At 23.3% G+C, this 23570-nt stretch overlaps 3 protein-coding genes across 4 annotated transcripts in view; 2 read left to right on the forward strand and 1 right to left on the reverse strand.

Annotated features, from left to right (window-relative positions):
* The window catches only part of LOC128964857 (POU domain protein 2-like), a 57283-nt gene that overhangs the window by 3685 nt on the left and 30028 nt on the right, over window positions 1-23570 (forward strand). Inside the window, exon 2 of one of the 2 annotated variants that reach the window (XM_054311508.1) lies at window positions 22645-22716. In XM_054311508.1, the coding sequence (XP_054167483.1) occupies window positions 22689-22716 (28 nt within the window). In that variant the 5' untranslated portion in view covers window positions 22645-22688. Of the gene's footprint in view, window positions 1-22644; window positions 22717-23570 lie in introns of those variants that run through there. The other variant, XM_054311507.1, reaches the window with a different exon arrangement.
* Window positions 4201-7646, reverse strand: LOC128964708 (E3 ubiquitin-protein ligase NRDP1-like). The gene is made up of 2 exons (XM_054311344.1): window positions 7056-7646; window positions 4201-4296 (listed from the first exon to the last, which is right to left on the reverse strand). Exons 1-2 carry the CDS (start codon window positions 7644-7646, stop codon window positions 4201-4203), a joined length of 687 nt encoding a protein of 228 aa, XP_054167319.1.
* On the forward strand, window positions 12560-13807 carry LOC128964858 (short/branched chain specific acyl-CoA dehydrogenase, mitochondrial-like). Its single transcript, XM_054311509.1, has one exon. The coding sequence runs from the start codon at window positions 12560-12562 to the stop codon at window positions 13805-13807; it is 1248 nt and encodes a 415-aa protein (XP_054167484.1).

Below are 23570 nucleotides of genomic sequence, written 5' to 3' on the forward strand. Positions count from 1 at the left end.
TGGTAGTACTGGTAGTGATAGTAGTGATGTCAGAGATGGTAGTATTGGTTGGAAGTGATGGCAATAGAAGAGGAATGGCTTCGATCTATGGGTTAACCACTGATGTCCTGCGCTGTCGAGCGTAACAAACGTTTGATTGATTGCAGTGAAGAAGTGATGTGAATAAGGAATGCATTGGTTTTGCATACCATTGAAGGAAAGGCATTGAGATATACATTGCATAAGTAATATGTATTCAAATATCAATACAAAGGTTGGGTCGAAGGGTTGGACCAAACAGACAAACCTGACATCAATTCATGCGCCGATTCATTGAATATATGTTTAAAATATAGGAAATATTTTAAAATGCAAAATAGATTTTATAATGTATTTTATAGGCAAACGTACTGTTTATCGAAATGTCTAAAAGTTTGTCTTATTTTTTGAAAAATTATTTTCTAAATTAATTCCTAATATAAAATCGCTTTTCTATTGAGCTTTGAATTGATTTATACATTTAATCAATAGATTGAATTGATTTACATTTAATGAAAATTTCATTATTTGTAAGACTTGAATAAAAATCCTTTTTTTGTGTAGTGTTTGTGATTTATTTAATACAATATACTGTATAAACAGTATTAGTGATTGTAAAGAGTTATCTATTAAATTGGATTTTGTTGAATATATTTAAATTAAATATCTATTCTTAGATTTTAGTTAACAATTACTACTATTTTTTTGTAATTGACATCAACTTCAATATCAATATGTATGGGAAATACTATATATTATATATAGATATTTAGTTGGTATGAATTGAAGGCATAGTAAACTACAGTATATCTGATGGCATAACTAGTATTTGGCAATAAATTAAAGTTTGATCCAAAAGAGGACTTCTTTTAGATGAATCGCTTAGTTATGTTGTGTATTGAATGGTATGTCTGTATAGATATAAACGTGTTTAGCATTGCATTACATTTAATGAACAGTGGATTGCATTGCATTGTATGCAATCCGTCGATGGTTTGGACCCGTAGTCCAGTTCAGGCACTGATGGGAATTGAGACCATAGACTGGGAAGAGAAGGCCAATAGTGTAATAGTGAACCAAACTTTGTTAATAATATAAAGTACAATATATAGTAAATATATATATATATATATATAAAATATACTTTAGTTTGAGCTAACAAACGAACCAAAATTCCTAAAACTTAATAATATCAATACATTTATAAAGTATAGTATACAGTATGATATAAATTTATATAGTAGTAAATGTAAATAAATATAAAGCTCAGCACATATTGATGACCAAACATTATGATATACTTTCTATGAAATTATTAATATCATTGGATTCATCAACATTTACTTTTTCATAATTTTAATATAATACTATTCATAATACAGTATTAGCTATTTAAGCTAAAATATAAATACTTATTAAACAAATATTTTTCTAATGATTTGTTAAATAAAAGTTTTACTATTTATTTAATACTGTATAGTATTTGATTTTGATGTTTTCTTTAAATCAATTTTCTAATTTTTATATTAATGTTTCATATTATAACATAAGTGCATAGTTTAATATTGGATCATTGATAGTGTCAATCAATAATCTAATCTATTATACAGTATATTATTATAAATTTACAAATAATACATGACATTGAAATTTTTTCATTTTCTAAATCCTTACTTTTTATCAATTAATTTTAATTTGTTGTTGTTTTTACTGTACTATCAATTTATAGTCTTCAATTGACTTTTTATTTGTTTATTAATTTTCACAATAGTTTTATTTAATACATTATTGATTTTTATTACTAATTAATTGGATTTTTTTATAATATAAAATATTAATACTGTATTTAAAATAATTTATTTATGATTAATATAAAAGTTATTTGTGTTGAATCAATGTGAAAGTTGAAGAGTACTGTCAGTGTACTGAGCACTGGTAGATAACTGAGCCTTCATTCAAAAAAAAAATAGTCAACCAGTTCTATATTAATTAATTTTAATTAAAAAATTGCCAATAATTTTTTGATGCCAATTAATGAAAATATATTTAGAGAACAAACAAATGCTTGTTAATTACATTATTAATGAATAATAAGACATACAAATTAGTTATTAATTGCACTTTATTATACAGTAATATTTTATTATAATATAAACATATTTTACAATTTTAAACCAACATATTGACTATTCTAAACATTATAAATACAATTTCTATAATTTGTTATTATTTTAATTGAATTAAATGACTAGTATATTATACACTGTATATACAATATGAATAAAAATATTATTTATATAAGAATATTAATAATACAGTAAATTTTAATTAATTATAGTTATTAAAAATAAAATATTATAAAATATTATAAAATATTTATTTAATAAATATTATTTTATTTAAATCAATGAATATACAAGAAATTAAATAAAATAATTAGAAGCTTTTATATTCTTAAATTGAAAAAATGTCGGTTTATTTTTATATATTATCATATATTAGTTTAAATAATAAATTATTTTAAATGACTACTTAAAGTTATAATCCAAGTTTTTATGACAATATTACATTTTTATTCATAATACAGTATACGAAATACATTATTGAATAAATAATAATAATAATAATAATAATAATAATAATAATAATAATAATAATAATAATCTCTCATTTATTTTGTTTAATCTACAAATACATAAAAGTATAATCATTTGCCTCATATATGTATTCCTATGACACCGACATATAAGAGGCAAACGTATAGCAAATATGATGTGATGTGAATATTCCCAACAGATTTACTTTTCCATCACAAATGTGTTATAATATGATTGCTATTAAGTATTATATTTCATTGGATCGGCACAATAACTCAGCTATATATATATATATATATATATATTGTATTTATAAACGTATATTTACCTGAAACTTGACCTTTTAATCGATTGATTTGCCATCCCTGAGCATTGCTTAGGCTTTCTGCTATTATTTGATAGGTTTGTTTATACTATACTATACTAACTGTACTTTTAAACAATTATTCTACTAATAAATAATCTCCCATCAAATTAATATAGCAAATAAATAAATATAAAAAAAATATTATTATTATTCTTTTACAGTTTCTATATTTATTTATTTTTGTTATAATTTTTCAATAAATGTTGAAAATATATTTATATAATACAAATTTAGTCAAATAATATAATTTATAAACTTAATAATAATAATAATATAAGGATTGGTGTAAAGTAGATAAAATGAATTTTTTTCCAAATATCTGAACAATATATATATATATATATATATATACTTTAGTGTCAGTTGAATGTGTCCGAGCAATCATCAAAAAAATCTCAGTCCAACTGATAAGAGACCAATAGTTGTTCAAACAGTACGTATGACCAGTGCTTAGATATTGAGAATATTTGACATATTATATAAATAAAATGAATTGTATTATGAAAATAGTTGTGTTATGTGTTTGAATTTAGACACAAATATATATATATAGTAAATTTAGTTTGACTTTTTTCTCTGTGTAGTGCCCGATACATGACTGTCCAAATGGGCACTACATATATTACTTTAAATATAATCTTTGGTTTAGATATAATAAAAGTGCAAAAATGTGTTATATATATATATTGATGAAAAAATGCTAAACAGTAGTGTGGTTTTACTGTTTGTGCTAATAAAAAGTGGAAACTGGAGGGACAGGCATTTTGTTTGCTTGAATTGGTTGTCAAATATTGAGATATAAACTGTAATATTTGTCTGAAAAAAGTCTAATTTTATTTAACTTATATATACAATACTAAAACATTTTCACATTCTCTGAATTTACACGGCATATACCGTATATATTGCACAGTATAACCATATAAGTAATCATCTAACTGTGCTTAATATACATTATACTGTACTGTACATAAATTTATACTGTATTATAATTGGCAATAACAACAACAGTGCATAATATTATAGATTATTAAATTTTGTTTTGTTTTGGCGCACAATATTTGAGTTTGAAATTAAAAGTCAGTGAAATATTACTTAATAGGCATTTTGAACGTCACATAAATTGTAGTTACTCTGAGAGTTCACTTATTATAGATATATGTGTTATATTGTTTGATGTGTTGATACAATTGCTGGTAAATAGCAAAAGCCATAGCCTTAGTGTAGTGTAGATGTGTTGTGACAATGATTACTGTACTCTAACTGTTGGCCAACGCTCTCCATCGCTATTACAATGTATAAGAGTGACTGAGTCTGAGAGGCAATGGATATATGAGTTAGTAGTGAGGGAGCAGATGGACGTCACGTTAGTTGCCGGCTAGACATCAGTCTCTCATTTAGGGCTTTTTGCCCTACAATTTGCAATCAGAGTCTTTCCTCTCCCTATTGCTTATACATCCCCTCAATCTCTCTCACTCTCCAAATAACGTACACAATGTGTAACTCAATGTCTGTCGTTATAATGTCTGAAATATATTTCGGCTTTAATACTGTATTAGTATAGAGAGAGAGAGAGAGAGAGAGAGAGAGAGAGAGAGAGAGAGAGAGAGAGAGAGAGAGAGAGAGAGAGAGAGAGAGAGAGAGAGAGAGAGAGAGAGAGAGAGAGATTGCGGACAACTTTCAATATATATACAGTAATACCAGAGCTGACCATTCATTTCAATTCAATTTAAAACTAAAAAAACTTTTTTCTTGTATTTCTTTTCTGTGTTTTTTTAGAATACTTTAACAATATATTAGGTATAGTGTTGTGTGTGTTGTGTTCAATACAATCCATTCATTTATTTTAAACGAAAAACTTTTTACTCCAATGTTTTTTTTAACACAAAATATCATTTCTTCCAAATTTTTCATATTTCCTAATTTCCAACAAAAAGGTTTTAAACTTAAAAGAAAATCTCATTAAATTTTCAAAATAAGTTTATCATTAATCTTACTTAATGTTAAATTTTCCAAATAAAACCCTTTAACTATATTTTAGTATTGGATTAATATTTTATTTATAAATAATATAGTATTTGTTTTTTAGATTATATATATATATAATTGATGTATTTGTAGGAATCGTTTATATATTTAATCTAAATTAATAATAATTAAGTCTTGTTTTTAAAAGAGTTTAACCAAATTAGTGGACAATTTGGGTAAACGCCTATTTCATGTATGAACTTGTGGTCAATACTACTCTCAATACTAAAAAAACATTAAGTCCTTTAATATTATCTTATCAATGATTAACTATTTTATGCGATTACTGTATATATATGGATATTTGGTCAAATGTAATCTATGTTTAGAATAATATACTATATATATATAAAACATATACATAATATTGGTAACAGTGCTACAGTAAAGGGATTAGGCTTTTATTGAATGACCCAATATATATATAACTATGGTTTGCATTGTAATAGCATTGGGTCATCATTACTATTCTCTCAATCTGTACCATACGTTTATAGCATTGATGATGTGTCGGGCACTGGCACTACAGCTATCCATACTATAGTATATACTGTACATTATATATTGGTATATACCGTATATTTAAGCACTGGTCATACGATTTATGAATCACAAAAGTCAGACATTGAGAGACTTAGTGATGATTGCATATACAGGATATGAAAAGCTATATTTTTCAGTTGAGACCAAACTCATTGCCAATAATGGCCACTACTGGTACTTATTATACAACATTTTTTTATATACTATTATATAGTATATACTGTATATTCTTTATAAAAATCTATTTTCATTATATTACTGAATGTCTTCTTCACTATTTATATATATATATATTGAATCGTTAGGCACACAGACATACAGTATTTCTCATTAACTTTTTTTTTGGTGACACTTATCTTACTTATGGTATCTCTCTTTTTATTATCTAATTCTTTATTCACTTTATGTGAACAGAATTTTTTATTAAATAATATTAAAGTTTTATTATTATCATTATTATTTATAAATTATTATAATGTCAAGCATATATAATCTGATATATATATATATATATATATATATATATATATATATATATTAATATATAAACTTATATAATAAAATTTATTAAATTTATTTTGTATATATTAATAATATTAGTATAAAACATAAGTTTTTATGTAATCTTAATTAGTTGGTCGCAATAAATTTTGTAATGTTTGTTACTATAATTATTTGATTAATTAAAACAAAATATTGTCTGTAAAGATGGCAATCCTTAACTGTTCAAATCTGAGTACAATCCATGCGTTTGCGGTGATAATTGTTTGATAACCACAATTTACTGAATGTACTATTACTTGCCATTTAATTAAACAATTATTAGTAGTAGTAATAGTAGTAGTAGTTGTTGTTGTAATATTATTATCGTTATTATTATTATTATTATTTGTTTGACAATTAAATTGTTGACTCAAAAACTGTGTGATCTCTTGATAGGAATCAAAGGCTAGAATCGCTTCTTTAGATTTGTTGATAGCTTTGAGTCTTAGTTGTGATGGAAGTGAACAGTAAGTGATTTCTGGATAACTAATTCTCGTTCGGGCGGAAGCCATCACTTGCCAAATGTGATCCTTTAATGAGTAAAACACTTATATATATATATAAATACAGTATATATACTCATATTATATTTTATATACAGTATATACTATATGTCTATATACACAACACATCTATGAACGTCTATAAACAGTTTAGTGGACTTAGAGAGCAATGAGAGTGAGTGAGTGAGTGAGTGAGTGAGTGAGTGAGTGAGTGAAAGATCATTGAGAAAAAAGAGATAAAATGAGTGAGTAGTGAGTGAGAGACAAATAAGACATAAACGCCTCTATTATATCAATTATATTGAAGGTCAATGACGAAGGCTATGGCTATCAAAACAAACAGTGAATGACTATTAAAAGAAAAGACAGACAACGATATAGTAGTGGACAATAGGAGACACCAAAAGTGAAAACACAAATATGATATCCAAAAAAATAAATAAATAGGAAACTCACGGTTTGAGTGTCGCCGACAACACTTAATACATGCCTTTCCTCTAACTTCTTGATGTGATTCTTGAGTTTCGATATTTCACATTTCAATTCCGATATTTCATTTTCAAGACTTTTATTTAAGTTTTTCAAACTATTGATACAATTATGGGATAATTCAGACGATTGTAATGTTAAGCTATTAAACTGTTGACTTTCGTCTATGTATTTAACAATTAGGACATCACATACACTGCACCGTCGGTAGGGATTATACGGACAACTGTCCGCATGTGAGGCCAGAATTTCCAGGTCAAGTACAGTCTGACAGCCATTGCTTTGAAAATTGCAATGAATTTTCAGTTTTGCCAACAGATTAATGACTAATCTTTGCGGATAATATAATTGCGATGCCGTTAATCCCTGTCGATCATTAGGACACGAGTTTTTATTACTAAGCCATTCACTAATACAACCGTAACAATAGGTTTGTCGACAACAGGGAACTACTGTCGGCTCACAGAATATTCCCAAACATATTCCGCACGTAAACTCTTGAGATTCTGGTTCAGTCAGACCAACAAACCGATGTTTTTCATATCCATACGATTTCATAAGTATTTTTTCAAGTCTTGTACTGTTGTTGTTGTTATTTATTATTTAAATTTTTTTTATTTGCTATAATAAGGAACTATTTTTTAAAAATACGACAAAAATACAAATATTATATTTATAACTACTTTTGTATTTAATTTATATACTAAAACTATTTATCAAAAATCATTGACAATATATCTAATCAAAAGATAAGGTTATTTTTCTAAGATTTTTATTTCTTAGTATATATACTGTATATTATAGTAGAGTACAGTATACTGAGTATCTATATTATCAGCTTATCTATCATTCAGTCGACTGAATGTTTAAACTGTTTTTTTAAATAACAAATAATAAACACATTTTCACTATTAATATTATAGCAAATCTTATCAATAAACAAAAGTAACAATAGTTTTATCAATTTTGTTTACAATTACAATATATTTATATATATATTATATAATTGAGATACATGATTCATATTGAAGTAATATTATATAAATTAAAATGTATTTTTAAAAACTAATAATAATTACTGTAATAATACGTATAAATTTTATTATTCATTTTTAAAACCCAATTAACTAACTAATAGTTTTTGTTATGAAACTTTGCTATTATATTATATGAAACATTTAAAAATTTTGTGAACAATAAATATCATTTTAATTTAGACATATTTACAAAGCTTTTGTTTATAATCACAAATAACTATTATTTATTAGATATTGTATTATATCATATACTAAATTCAATTAAAATAGCATTCAAATAAAATAAATATTATTATCATCATTATTATTATTATACTGTAAAAAATACAGTGTTATATAATAGTTAATATACTTAAATGATATGTTTATATCTAATATCGTTTAAAACGATTATCACATGCACTAAACAACATTAGTCGATAGTGACTATAATTAATTTATTGGCAATAAAGTTGTTAATTAAATAGAAATTGTATTTATAATGTTTGTGTTGTACTGTATTTGTTGCTAAGGAAATTCAAACCTATCCTTAAAGTTTATATATATATATATAATATATTAGCTTTTTCCTATTTGTTGAAAGCAAAAAAACAATTACTAAAAATTTAATTTATTTTTTTAAAAACATTTCTATAATTAAGTTATATATGCTGTAAACATTAAAAGAAATTTAATAATAATATAAAATTTGATTCAAGTTTTTTAACTTAAAATTTAAAAAAACAAGTCTTTTTTGGTTATTTTAAAATTAAACTTATTTATACAGTATATTACAAACTGTATATTTATATATACCTATAAATCTACTTTTATATTGGATGTCGATAAGAAATATAGTTTTTGTATTATCTGAAATTTTTAACTCATTTTTTATTATTTTATTTTATTAATCATCCATTCGTTTTAAGCTCTTTATTATCTATTATTAGATAAAATTAATATTAACAATAACTATTGTTAATATTAATTTTATTTAAATTATTTACATTTATAAATTAGCATGAATTGTATAATTTGTTTAATTAGGAGATTAGCCAATAATTACATTTTTAATATCGAACTAATTATTGGTTTTTTTTATAATAAAGGAAATTATAAAATTAATTTTAATTTTATAATAATTACAATTATTGTAAATGCAGCTTCAATTATTGAAATTAAATAGGTTAATAATTTAAGTAAATATAATAATAAGACATTAACATTTTTAAATATTGTATTTTTATATTAAATTTTGTTTATTTGATAATATCTTTATTTTAACCATTTATGAGAACAAAATTAGCGATAAATCCAATGAATTATTTTTAAATCATGTCATTAGATGATAGAGTAGCTAATCATCAGATAAATGATAACATAATTATCGTACAAACATATAAAAAATAAAATATATATAACAAATTAAATTATTGCATTTCACACAATATTAAAAATTGATATCATATATAAGTTCATAAACTAATTTTTTGTTAATTTTTATTATAAACATATTTATAATATTTTATAATTTGATTATTATATTATATATATATATTATATTTAGATATACAGAGATGAAAATTTATTATATTTTTATTTATAATTTTATTTAGACTAAAACATAATAAACTTAAAACATTAACTTTAATGAAATAGTTTATGTTTTTATACATAAAACAAGATAACATTTAATTTATGTGATTAATATAAAATTATTTGAATTTAATGTTTGCTATAAATAAGACTTTGTTTAACAATATAGCAATAATATTTTTCTATTGTTTAATGTTATATACAGTATATATATATATATATATATTATATGTAGATATATATTATGAAAGGTACTTATAATATAATATAATTTTTTATTATTATTATTGTATGCTTTCAATATTATAAATATTGTCATCATACTGTATTAGTTTAAACATTTAGTGAGTATCTCCTCTATAGACTTAATATCATATATATATATATATATATAAATTTATATTATACTAAATATACTGTATATTATATAAAGTTATTGTATATGACATGAGTTCAGCAATTGTTAATAATTTTATTATTAGCCGAATAATTAATGTTTATATTGATTATTGAACTAAATAATACTAACGACATAATATTGTTTTTATTTGTAATTAAAATAATACTATTTTTATGATTAATATGACATACATTATAATGTATATAAATTTATACAACTATCTGTAAATATTTTATAATGCACATTATTATACTTTGGTGAGTCTATAACCTATTAAGCCCTTAGAGACAATAATGATTATTATTATTATTATAAGTACATATGATATATGATTATAATAATATATATAATATATACTATATTAGAAAATTGTATATTTAAGCCTTCATTTGGATTGTTTGCTAAAATTACAAACGATATGTACTGTATATAGAAATACATATTTTCTAATGAATGACTATAAATATTTATAATTAAAAAACATTTTTATAAACATGTATACATTACAGTATATTCATTTTGTAGTATTTTATTTCTAATCATTACTATACTTATTATCGTTTAGGATATTTCATGATAACTATATATAGTCTGTTAGACTACACTGTATTTGATACATCATTATGCATAGCATTGCATACTTATACTGTATATTAGTTTTTTGTTTTGTTTTGTTTACTAGCAAAATGAATACAACAATATTACATTTTTGCTACCATTATTTTTATCATTACAATACTACAGTATAACATAATATGTTAAACATATACTTTACTATATATATATATATATATATATATCACAAGAAATATTTAATATCTAAATGTGCATTCAATTTATATATATATATGAATACAAGCCATTAATATTAGTATTTTATGGGCGAATACATAAATAAATTACATTTAATAGCATTAACATCTCATTTAACCACAACATATATGACCCATAATTTTTCCAAATAGTGATTCTCTGAACAATACATATTTTTAATATACAAAACTATTATTAATATTAATATGTTATCTAATAATTTTAAACAAAAGCTCATTTGGACTATAATTTAATTAGAAATATATACAGTATTAATTTATATATACATTTATTTCAATATAATTAATTTTTATAAAAGCCACTTTTGATATTTATGTAATAGTATATTTATGATGATATTTTAATGATTTGTTTGATTTTTTTATAATTTTATTATAATTGAGAATATAATTATAATTATTTTTTTTAGAAATTGAAAATAATTTTAATAATTTAACACTTATTAATAGTAATCATTTTGTGCACTTTATGACCTTCATTAAAATCATCAAAATTGACTTTACATTTTTTTATCAAATCACAAATATACAGTTTAATAGTGTTTAATATTGTACAGTATATGTAAATGTTTACTTTATTTACCTATTGGGACAAAATAATAATTGTAATTAAACTCTAACTGTTTGAAATTCAAATTTATTATTTATTAAAAATTATTGTTTATATTTAATTTTTTTATTATGTTATTTCATTTTCAAAATGTTACAAATTTAAATATGATTTTAAATATTAATAATTTTGTTTTGACAGATAAAAATAAATTCATAAATTTAAAATTAATAAATTAGCATAGTAATATTATAAAACAAAATAGATAAAATATATAACGTTTGAAAAAACGCCTAAATTAATATATATATACAGTATTACAAACTAATTGATTTTTTTCAATACTACTATGTTATCTTGGATATTTATCCTATCAATAGTAAATATATTTCAAATTGATTAATAAATCACTTTTAATTAGCAATTGGATTAGAGATTATAAGAATATTAAATATCATTAATATGAGACCAGTGGGTGATATATATATATATACACTGCTGTGTAGGCGAAACGGGAATTACTGTATTGTCTCTCAGGTTTGCAATTAAATCTATAATATAATAAATAATAAAAATTTAAGTATAAATTGTTTGTGTTTTGTTTTTGGGTCTAAAGTTCAGAGTCCACACATCCATTGGGTATTTTCTTATTTCCATTAAAATAAATGACTGATTTTTGACCAATTAACCGAATTACCGATATTTTAGAAACAAAATTAATTTACATAATATTGATAAATAAATAATCAAATCTACTGGCTTAATTATAATTGTCAAATTAATTTATTAATTGATTTTAATTAAGAAAAAAATATTAAAACCTGTAGAATAATAATAACTGAAATTTGTATGAAACCCATAATCAATAGTAACTAAAATTTTCATTTATTAATAGTACTGTATTTTTACAAACGAAGAGACATTTTTCAATTGGTATTCAATATACTACTATATAATTGAATTTTAGCTAAATTTATATTAATTTTTCTAAATTTGTTGAAAAATAAGTATTTTTTTATTATTGAAAAATGTTTGTCTCAAACAAATTCTTAACCCATTTGCGAGTTGTTTCACAAATGATTACTTTACGCAATGGTCTCAACACATTATCATCAATAAGTCAGTCTCCTTCGTGTCCAATATTGAAAGAGTCGGTAACTGTTGAACCATTAGCCATACCATTGACACGGCTTTCAGATGAAGAGATTGAAATCCAAGAGATTGTTAAACGTCTGGCAAATGAAAAGATCAGACCACTAGTCAAACAAATGGATGAAACATCAAAATTGGACAAAACTATTATCGACTCTCTCTTTGAAAATGGTCTCATGTCTGTCAATATAGAGAATCGTTTTGATGGCACCGGTAGTACATTCTTCTCATTGATGCTCGTTATCGAGCAGTTGGCAAAAGTAGATCCAGCGGTCAGTGCTTTTGTCGGTATTCACAGCACACTCGTTGTCCAAACACTTAACGCATTTGGTTCTGAAGAGCAAAAGAGTAAATATCTGCCACTTCTGGCAAAAGACACCGTCGGATCATTTTGTTTATCCGAACCTAATGCCGGATCCGATGCTTTTTCTATGAAAACAATGGCAGTTAAAGATGGCGACTACTATGTAATCAATGGTAGCAAACAGTGGATCACTAATGCAAAAGAGGCCGACGTTTTTGTCGTGTTTGCAAATGTCAATCCAGAGGCCGGTTATAAAGGGATCACGTGTTTCATTGTTGAGCGAAACACTCCCGGCCTGACTGTGGCCAAAGCCGAGGACAAACTGGGCATTCGCTGTTCTAGTACCTGTCCAGTCATATTTGACTCCGTTCGGGTACCGACCAGTGCGGTGGTCGGTCACATTGGCCAGGGATACAAGTATGCCATGCATACAATGAATATCGGCCGAATCGGTATCGGAGCCCAAATGCTTGGTTTGGCTGAGGGATGCTTTGAGGAGGCCGTCAAATATACGTTTGACCGAAAACAGTTCGGTCGTCGAATATTCGACTTTCAGGCAATGCAGCATCAGATCAGCCAAATTGCTACCCGTATTGAATCGGCCAAACTTTTGGTCTACAACGCGGCTCGGCTTCGCGACGCTGGCCTACCGTTTACTAAAGAGGCTGCAATGGCCAAGTATTATGCAGCCGAAGTGGCCACTCATACGACCAGCAAAGCGGTCGAGTGGTTGGGCGGTGTAGGCTTTACACGCGACTTCCCAATTGAGAAGTACTATCGGGACTGTAAGATAGGGGCCATATATGAGGGCACGTCTAACATACAGCTCAACACAATTGCTAAACTTATTGATCGGGAATTTAATTGATTCAATTCAACTCTCTATTCAGTGATAAAATAATATTTTTGGGATCTCTTTATTTTTATCAATTATTTTCTATTTTTATATCTTTATTAAATCTTAAATATTTTATTTTTTTTACTAAATAAATAAATTCAAAAAATAAAAATATCTTATTAATGGCTTAACTATATCAATATAGTTATCATAATGGACAATAAATGTGCGATTAATTAAATGATTTTGTTTTTATATATAGTATTGTACAGTATATTAGTTATCATATACAGTATTATACAGTATATGAAGTATTCAAATATAATTTTTGTTATTATAAACCGCACTTACAGTTAATGCACTGACAGTACAGTACTATAAGTACTAAATAATAAAAACATTGAGTCTTTTAATAATAAGACTTTCAATGATAGCACTCACGCAATGTGCTTATCATTACTAATAATAAATAGCCAACAATTTCATTGATTATTTTTTTAGATATTTTTTAGATCATCTCTAAACATAAAGCACTCAATTTAAACAAACAAACAATCAATAAATTTAAAATTAGATTCAACTTATAAATTTTTATTACCATATATAATCATTATATTTATTTAAAAAATCATATTTAAGTGGCGTGTTTTAAACATTACTAAAATCGAGATATATTTAATAACTAACATTATTATCATAACGATAACATATTGACATTAAAATATGTGTTATAAAGACTATTTTATATAATATTTCATTAATATAGTTTGCTATAATGATATACTATTAGTTTGCTTAAGGAAAACTTGACTTATAATAACAATTAACTTATAATAATGACTTTTATAAATAAATCATTACAATTTTTATTTCTTTAGTCTTATTTAATACAATATTAACTTACATTTTATTTTATTTTTTGGTAAAATTATTGCTAAAATTTACTAAATTGAAAATATTAAATTAGATTAATTATATCAACATATATTTAGTCTACTACTCATTTACTTTAGTTTATATATGAATTATGTTTAATCAGATTTTTGTTTTGTTTTTTTGTGACTTCAATTATAATCCATTTAGATATTTATATTAAAAACATAATAAATTATTGGTCATATAAATTACAAATTGTAATTTATTGAATTCAATAATTAATAGCAAACAATATTTTATTTTATTGTTTTTGACATTTGTATAAAATATTATTAAGAATTTAGTCGTTTATGAGATTATTAATGAAGCGATAGATTTGGTAACCAATAAAATGATTGACCAAAAAAAACTAGTAATGTATTGAAACATAAATAAAAACAAATGAGAAAATATAAGATATTTGTGTGAATTATATTAAATGAGGCGAAATGTTAGTGTGACTTACGGTCCAAATCTTGATATTAAATTAGATAACATTTTTTATGATAAGATATTAGTTTCATTAAATAACTTATTATATATATATATATATAAACGGTTCTATGATTAAAACATTGTATTTAGTTTTATTTTATAAATATCTTTTTTAATAGTAAATTATAAACATATAAAATACAAATAACTAGAAATTTCAAATTACCTGTATTATTATTATTATATTGTATTTTGTTATAATGTTAAGCACAGTTCAGTACAACAACAAGAAAATGATAATATGTGACAATAAAATTGACGATTAATTATATAGTGAAGAGAGAGAGAGAGAGAGAGAGAGAGAGAGGAAAAGTGGAAAAAATCAATTAAATTAATTGCACGAGAAATATATGGTTGACTCTAATTAAATAGTTTGCTAGTTATTTGGGCAATCGGTTAATTAAATGCCCAAATGAGAGATATAATAAAAAAGTAATGCCTAACAATAGACATCATATATATATATACACACAGTATAACTGTGTGTATGTGCTAACCGAGTGATGTGTTAATTCATTAATGAGATTTTGGTTGCTTTAGGTGTCGGTATATTCAACGTCTATCTCTAACTATGCAGTATATACTGTATATAATACTTTATATACAGTATATATATATAGAACTGATACATATTATGCCAATTGATTTTTGTAATAGTGATAGCAATGCAATTAATTTTCGATTGACATTAATTTGCTTAATATTTATGCAATACATTATTATAAGTTAAAATAATGATAACGTTTTAATACATCTAATCTGAATTTAATGTATTAGTTCGTTAATTATTTAATCAAATTATTCATCAAGTAATTACTTAATGAATAAATATTTATTTATTCTTTAAAATTAGTATTAAATTACAAATAATAAAATTTGATTTAAGATAAATATACTGTATATTCAATCTATAAGTGAATAAAAATTTTAAACATTTTGTTTGGCAGATGGAGTACTAGAGTTAAAACTAACACAACAATTGGTATTACCATTCAAATCGATGACTAGTATTGTAATGTTTATGTTAGGCTTATAGAGTCTATGCATTTATATTGAATATACATAGTATTATATGCAGACAATGTTAGCCTACGACTAGAAATAGTATCAAACAATCCCAAAGGTATCAATAAATTTCATGTTATTTTATTTGGTTACTGTATTTTCATAGGAAAATACAGTTATTTCTTTATTAATTTATTTATATGTATGTGTGATATATGACTATATACTATAAGTTATATATATTGTACATTCTATTCATATGTTTTATTGTTTTATTTAATTTTACAATTACTGTATTTCATATTCAATATTAGAGGGCATAACAATATTTCTGTATATTTAATTTATTATGCAATAAACAATAAACTGATCTAGTTAGTCTGATTCAATTGCTGTAACTAAAAAAATATCATATTTTAATCAATATGTTATAAAATAGAAAATCTTATTTAAATTTAAGTCAAAAATATTTTGTATTTATATTATCACTATTAAAAATTATAAAATCTTTATTATTAATTTTTAATAAATAAATACAATATTTTATAGCATATGCTATTAAACTGTATATTAAATTATAATAACAATAAGATTATAAGTTAGAAAAATTGATAAAATTACTTGTCTTCCGGATATCAAAATTTATTGACAATAACAGAGAGAAAGAGAAAAAAAAACTTTGATAAGCTATAAAATAATTTGCTAATACATAATGTTGTAATAATTTTTCTTCATAATATAAATCATATAAAACTATATAATTATTAGTAAAAGCAAAAATATAAGTCATTAACTATCTCTAAAAGTTAACTCATTTATGAAAAAAACATTTAAACAATATTTTCATACAAAATAATATCTTACATGAAAATGCATTTTTCTGGTGAAAATACGATGTCTTTAATATTGTCTCTTAAAATTTTTCTTCATTAAGTGTCGACTAAATTATAATGGTATCCATTGGAGTGTAAACACAACATAGAAACCGGCAAAATCTCTGTACCAACTATTGTATCACTAATTTTTGATAAAAATATAAGTACTTATAGAGACATAACATGAAAGTGTATATACGATATGTGAACTATTAGTGGTGTCCTCCACATCAACAGTATATATATATATGTATGAAACTACTATACATTATATACAGTATATATAAATGGGTCCATCATTTTGATAATAACAAGTCCCAGAACTTCCGTTACTGTCATATCAATGATGTGTTGGTTCAGTCCTCTACAGGCCATCATATACTGCTAACTATTAAAACTTTAACTGTATATAACATACACTACTGTACTGTATATTGTACTGTATTAACGCTTGTCTGTAATCTAAAAGATGTCCAAAACTTATATTATATGATTGTCTTGTAATACAACTTAAATAGCACTCATATGATTAACTGATGCCTTAGTCTGCGATCAAAATTAATTTAATGTTAAAAACAATGACAAATGTTGTCAAATGCAGACAATAATCGTATTTTCTGATGACATATGAAGTCAATTGAGAAAATAACAAAAAAAAGATAATTTTTATTATATTAATATATTATTATAAATTATTACTTACTGATACTATATTATTTTACAAGTAAAAAGTTTAAAATATAAGTTTAATAATTACTCAAAAAAATAATGATAACATAAAACTGAAAATGTTATATTATAATAAAATGTCATTTATTTATTTTTTGGGCTATATATTGATATTTTGTTTATCAAAATACAATTTGATAATTTATTATTATAATTAAATAATATTTTAAATTAAAATAATATGTTTAGTTAAAAATAAATTATCTTATACAATTAAATATATATATATATATATATTAACTAAATGTATTTGTATTTAATCAATCATAATATGAATATTTATTAAAATTAAATATTTAAATCAAAAAATCAATTAAATAAACATATTGTAATTTTATAAATAGTTATTTAGTTTGATAATCAAAAATATAGTTTAATATAACTGAAATTTGTTTTATTAGTAATAAATTATATTTTTATTGATATTGAGTTACACATTAATATCAATAAATTGTCTGTATATATATATATCAAACATTATATACATATAATATATTATAAATATTAAGTCAGAATATTATAATAAATAAACGTTATACGATTGTGTCGGCAATTGTTTGCGTGATATAAGCATATTATATGCATTTTGTTAGACCCTAATAGAGACAGAAGTCTATTACATACATATTCAAAACATTCATATTATTTATTATAACAAAATAGGTATATATTCAACATAAAAGACTTGAATACATATATAATATATGGATAATATGTTATATCAATGAACATTAATATGACATATCATATCGAAAACCTATTCACAACTAAATTCAATATTTACGTTAACCTTACATATAATAAACCTAATAATCATATATTAAAAGAAGTAGTAGTTATGTCTATGCGGTGTCAATGCAAACATGCGATACCTTTATTGTCATTTCATTTATATCTATGCCATTCACACAAAACAACTGTTGATATTCACGTTATGCATGCGTTCATTGAAAAGTCATAATATTTATGGACCACTGATAATACATTGTTTTTAAGCTCTCTCTCTCTCTCTCTCTCTCTCTCTCTCTCTCTCTCTCTCTCTCTCTCTCTCTCTAATGCTTTCTTTTTTTCAAACTTCACTTTATTTATTTGCGTCTGACTTTCGATACAAACCGTAATATTAAGTGAATCTTCCAGTGATTGACTATTTCCTACAGAAAGTTGTCTATTAAATATATATACTGTAAGTATGTGTGTGTGTGTGTGTGTGTGTGTGTGTGTGTGTGTGTGTGTGTGTGTGTGTGTGTGTGTGTGTTAGTGTGGATATGTGGGCCATAATTATTGTAATCAAATGGTGACGCTTTTTGCACATACCATACATATATTTTCATTGGACGCCAAAATAAATATTCTGTGAATATATACTTAATGTTGATTTTGTCGGTTAATTTTCCTAAAAGACAAATACCGAAAATCCATTTCCACTCTTTTATTGTCTCTCTCTCTGACGATCACCAATAGTAATGGTACTGATGGACACACATATCGAGTGCCACACAATCTGATGATAGAAAGTGAACAGTAGAGCACTGGTAGTACAGAGTTCTGGTATAACACATATGAAAATAACATACAATTCTCTGCTAATTTCCTTTTGCTTTACAACAATTGTTTCGGTGATTAATACTATCTTATAGTTTGAGTCCTATTTTTTTTGTTACGACTCTTCAAAATCTATTTTATTATAGTCAGCGCTTAAAACAAACTTGATTTGTGCTAATATTTGCACTCAAATTGTGATAATTTGTTTTTATTTTTGCTTTGCTTTTAGTTTTGTATTGTATTTTTTGCTATATATATCTATTAAAGTAATATACACTTTTCTTTTTTTCATATTATATTTGTATTTATCACATAACTTGACCTTGACTCAAATGTTACAATTTTATAAAATTATCTATTTTTTAAATTAATAATTTAGTAAAAATAGATGAATCATTTATATATATATTAATTTAGTAAATTTATATTTACATATATATATATATATATATAAATAATTTTTAAAAAAATAGTATATTAACATGAAACTAAAAATATACATTAAAATTTTTATTTGTTTGATACGATGCGTGTATAATGAGCACCGGTAATGATTTCATAATGATTAGGTGTAAAACATATTGTCTTTAATTTTTTATATATACTGTATATGCAGTATATAATGTAAATTTAATATTGTATATCGATTTGCTTTACATTATTTTTAAATACATAGATTACTCTAATATTATTAGTTTTATTAGTAAATAATTACAAAATTACAAAATTTAATAAAATATATGAAATTTTAATAATGATATTAATGTTTTATTATTATATTTACTTTTTTGTTGTTGTTATAACTTTATATTAAAAAAATTATTTTATTATTTATTAAATAAAATTTAAAAAAAATTATAAATTAAACAAATAAAAATATAAATACAATTTAACACCAATATTTTAAGAGAGCAAAAGTAAATTGGCATATGATGTACACACATATGTTCAAGTGGTTCACATAAGATATTAAATTAAAAAATAAAATAAAAATAAAGTAAATAATATTATATATATATATAATAAAGTAAAATAAAATAATAAAGTCAATAACAAAGTTCACTATTTTTTTGCAGTCACAAACTTCATCACTAAAAAACATAAATTTCTATCATTTCTTTTATATTATATAACAAATATATGTATTTTGTTCACAAATATTCACATAACGTATGTCTAGCACTGCCTCCGGCTATATATTGACATATAGTGTGACATGTCGTTCATCTAAAGTAATAGTAGCCTTAAAAATATATGTTATCATAAATTTTCAAAAAAATTAATATGAAAAATATAATGTTTTCAACATTAAATAATAAAAAGAGATTATGTTTTACATTCAATTTAAAAATAGGATATTGTAAAATATATAATTATGTTTTTATTAAAATTATCAAGTTTTTATAAAATATTTTAAATAATCTTTTTTTTAATAATAAATAACTAAATTACAAAAAATTAAATTTGAAAATTGAAAATTGCAATATTACAAATAACATTTTTATAATTTTTTAAAAATATGAATCTAAATATATTTATTGTTTTAAAATTAATGTATTTTTATTATATCTATATCTATATTATTTATTATTAATGCATTTTGTCTTTAGTTTTTTAAAACAAATCGATTTCTTTGAAATAAAGTAATAATAAAAACCGTTGTTTTGGCTCAAAGCTAGCCATTGACATGACATGACCTGTCAGTTGCCATCACATGAATTATTATAATATAAATACATAAGTAGTAAGTGTTGTGACAGTTGTTGTCTTTGAGTTTTGAGGTCCGAGTGTCAGACACTGCATACCAACTGAATATAAATAGAGAATATTCATAATATTTATGACATTATCTTTAATCTAATATTTAATATAAATATATATATATATTATACAAATGTTAATATACAATATTTTTAACAAAATATTTCTATATTTTATATGAATATATTTGTTTAAAAAATTAATTTTTTAAAAAGTCAAAATTATCTTTAACTGTTTATTTTTATTTTTGTGCAATTTTCTATGTATTTTACGTTAAAATAAAATATTTTAAAATGTGCTTTATGTAGCCCAAAATTTACAATTGTTTTGAAAAATTGATTTTTAATATGCAATTCAATGACAAGTTTTTTATCGTTTGTAAAAATTGTAATATTTTTGTTATACATTTAACTAAACATAAAAAAATATTATATACATTGAATTTCATTTTTATTTTTTCTAGTTGTTTACATACATAAGATGTTTTGCAATTTTTTATATATTAATGTCTTTATATTTTGTATGCCTCGCAAATCGCATTCAACTTATGTATGTATGTGTGCACTGGCATGACATGTCTAAACCCCGTTAGCCTTGCAAATTGGTATCGATGTGACTAAAATATGAGCACTTGTATTGTATATATCTGTATGTGTCTTATGATGATAGTATTACTGGTCATTGCATATGTGCATATTTGACATACAATTGCCAACATTACTGACAACCTTTATATTAGGAACATTATGTATGAAAATACAAACACATTCAACACATACTTATCCCTTGTTTGCTGTGAACTTTGCATTCATATATTACTAAACAAGAAGTTAGTGAGTGAGTGAGTGGGTGAGTGGGTGAGTAAATGTATGAATGAATGAGAGAGTGAGTAAGTTATAGAATACATAAGCAGAATTGACATGAGATTTGATGATATGGTAGTAGAGTTATGAGTGAATGTATGGCAAATCAGTGGACAACAATTGATTTGCATTATGTGTTGAATTTGTTAGCCCTAACACACACATACACACACACTGGCTGTTAGTCCATATAAATTGTGTACATTTTTTTCAAACAAAATACATATGCAATACACAATTGAATTGCATTTTTTTGAATAGTTTGTCACAAAATTTAATCTACAAATGTCTTGTCGGGCAAAATATATGCTTTGGATATCCAATTTGTGAGTTCATCCCTATCCTCTTCACAACTACCCGTGCCTTAAGGCTTCTGCTTTTATATTCTGTAAATTCAAAATAACTCTCTTTTTTAATATATATAAATAAATATACTGTATATACATACTGTATATATACATACTTTTTAGACTAGTTTAGACTAACTTATATTTATTCACTCAATCATCAACTAAATCATTGAATCAAACAAAAATATTTTACATAAACACTAAAAATTTGGAATTTAAAAAAAAAGTTTATTGAATTTATTATTTGAAAACAACATATAAATTTAAATTACTAAGTTAAACAAATTGATTTTTATTTAATACTAATTAATATTGATTTTTCATTTTTACAGGTGAGTTACAACAATAAGACATTAATATTGTAGGCATAATTGGTATGCATTTGACACTTAATTTAAATAAAAGTAAGTGTTAATTAATTAAATAAATATTATACATAAAAATACATTCATTTTGTTTTAATAGTTATGTTAATAATAGTTTTGTCTAATTAATTGGTGATAATAATTAGTGTTTAGTACTGTATTATATTGTAATATCAAATTATATTCATATCTATCATTTGTCTGATATATCAAATGTATTATAAGAGGTTACTAATTGTATATCATTTTCATGACTTTTTTAATGTCATATTATGAATGCATTATCAATCATATATATATATATATATATATATACCTCACATAGTGTGTGTGTGTGTGTGTATTAATGTCTATGTATTTAGTCGATGACTGTCCGCCCAAACCATTTAATGGCCTTTTTCTACATAACATAATAGCGCTGTTGTGTTAATAAATGAAGCGCATAGAGGATAAAAGTTTTACTATATATAGACAATATATACCGTAGGACTGTATTATTTAAATCTATATTCATCTTAATTTTGAATGCAATAAATAAAGTAAATACATTATATATTTGTAAAGTACTGTATCATTGTTTTAATGAATCATTTCCAACTTGTTTTTGCAGTACATTTGTTATAATCAGAATTTTATTTTTATATTTGTAAATTTATTTAATACCATATTCAAGCATATAATTACTATTTTTATATTATAATTTCTATGAGATCTAATTTTATTAAATCATATAAAACACTAACTTAATAGTAAATTTTATTAATTATGTGCAATCAAATTTAATAATATAGTATATATATATATATATATATAATATAAACATAAATAAATAAATAAATATATATATACTGTATATCTATAAATAATAAAATATTTTTTGTAATAATAATAAA

This window comes from Oppia nitens, unplaced genomic scaffold, assembly GCF_028296485.1.
Source record: "Oppia nitens isolate AA-2021 unplaced genomic scaffold, nextdenovo-longstitch-racon4-pilon3 scaffold9_pilon_pilon_pilon, whole genome shotgun sequence".
In the NCBI taxonomy this organism is placed as follows: Eukaryota; Metazoa; Arthropoda; class Arachnida; order Sarcoptiformes; family Oppiidae; genus Oppia; species Oppia nitens.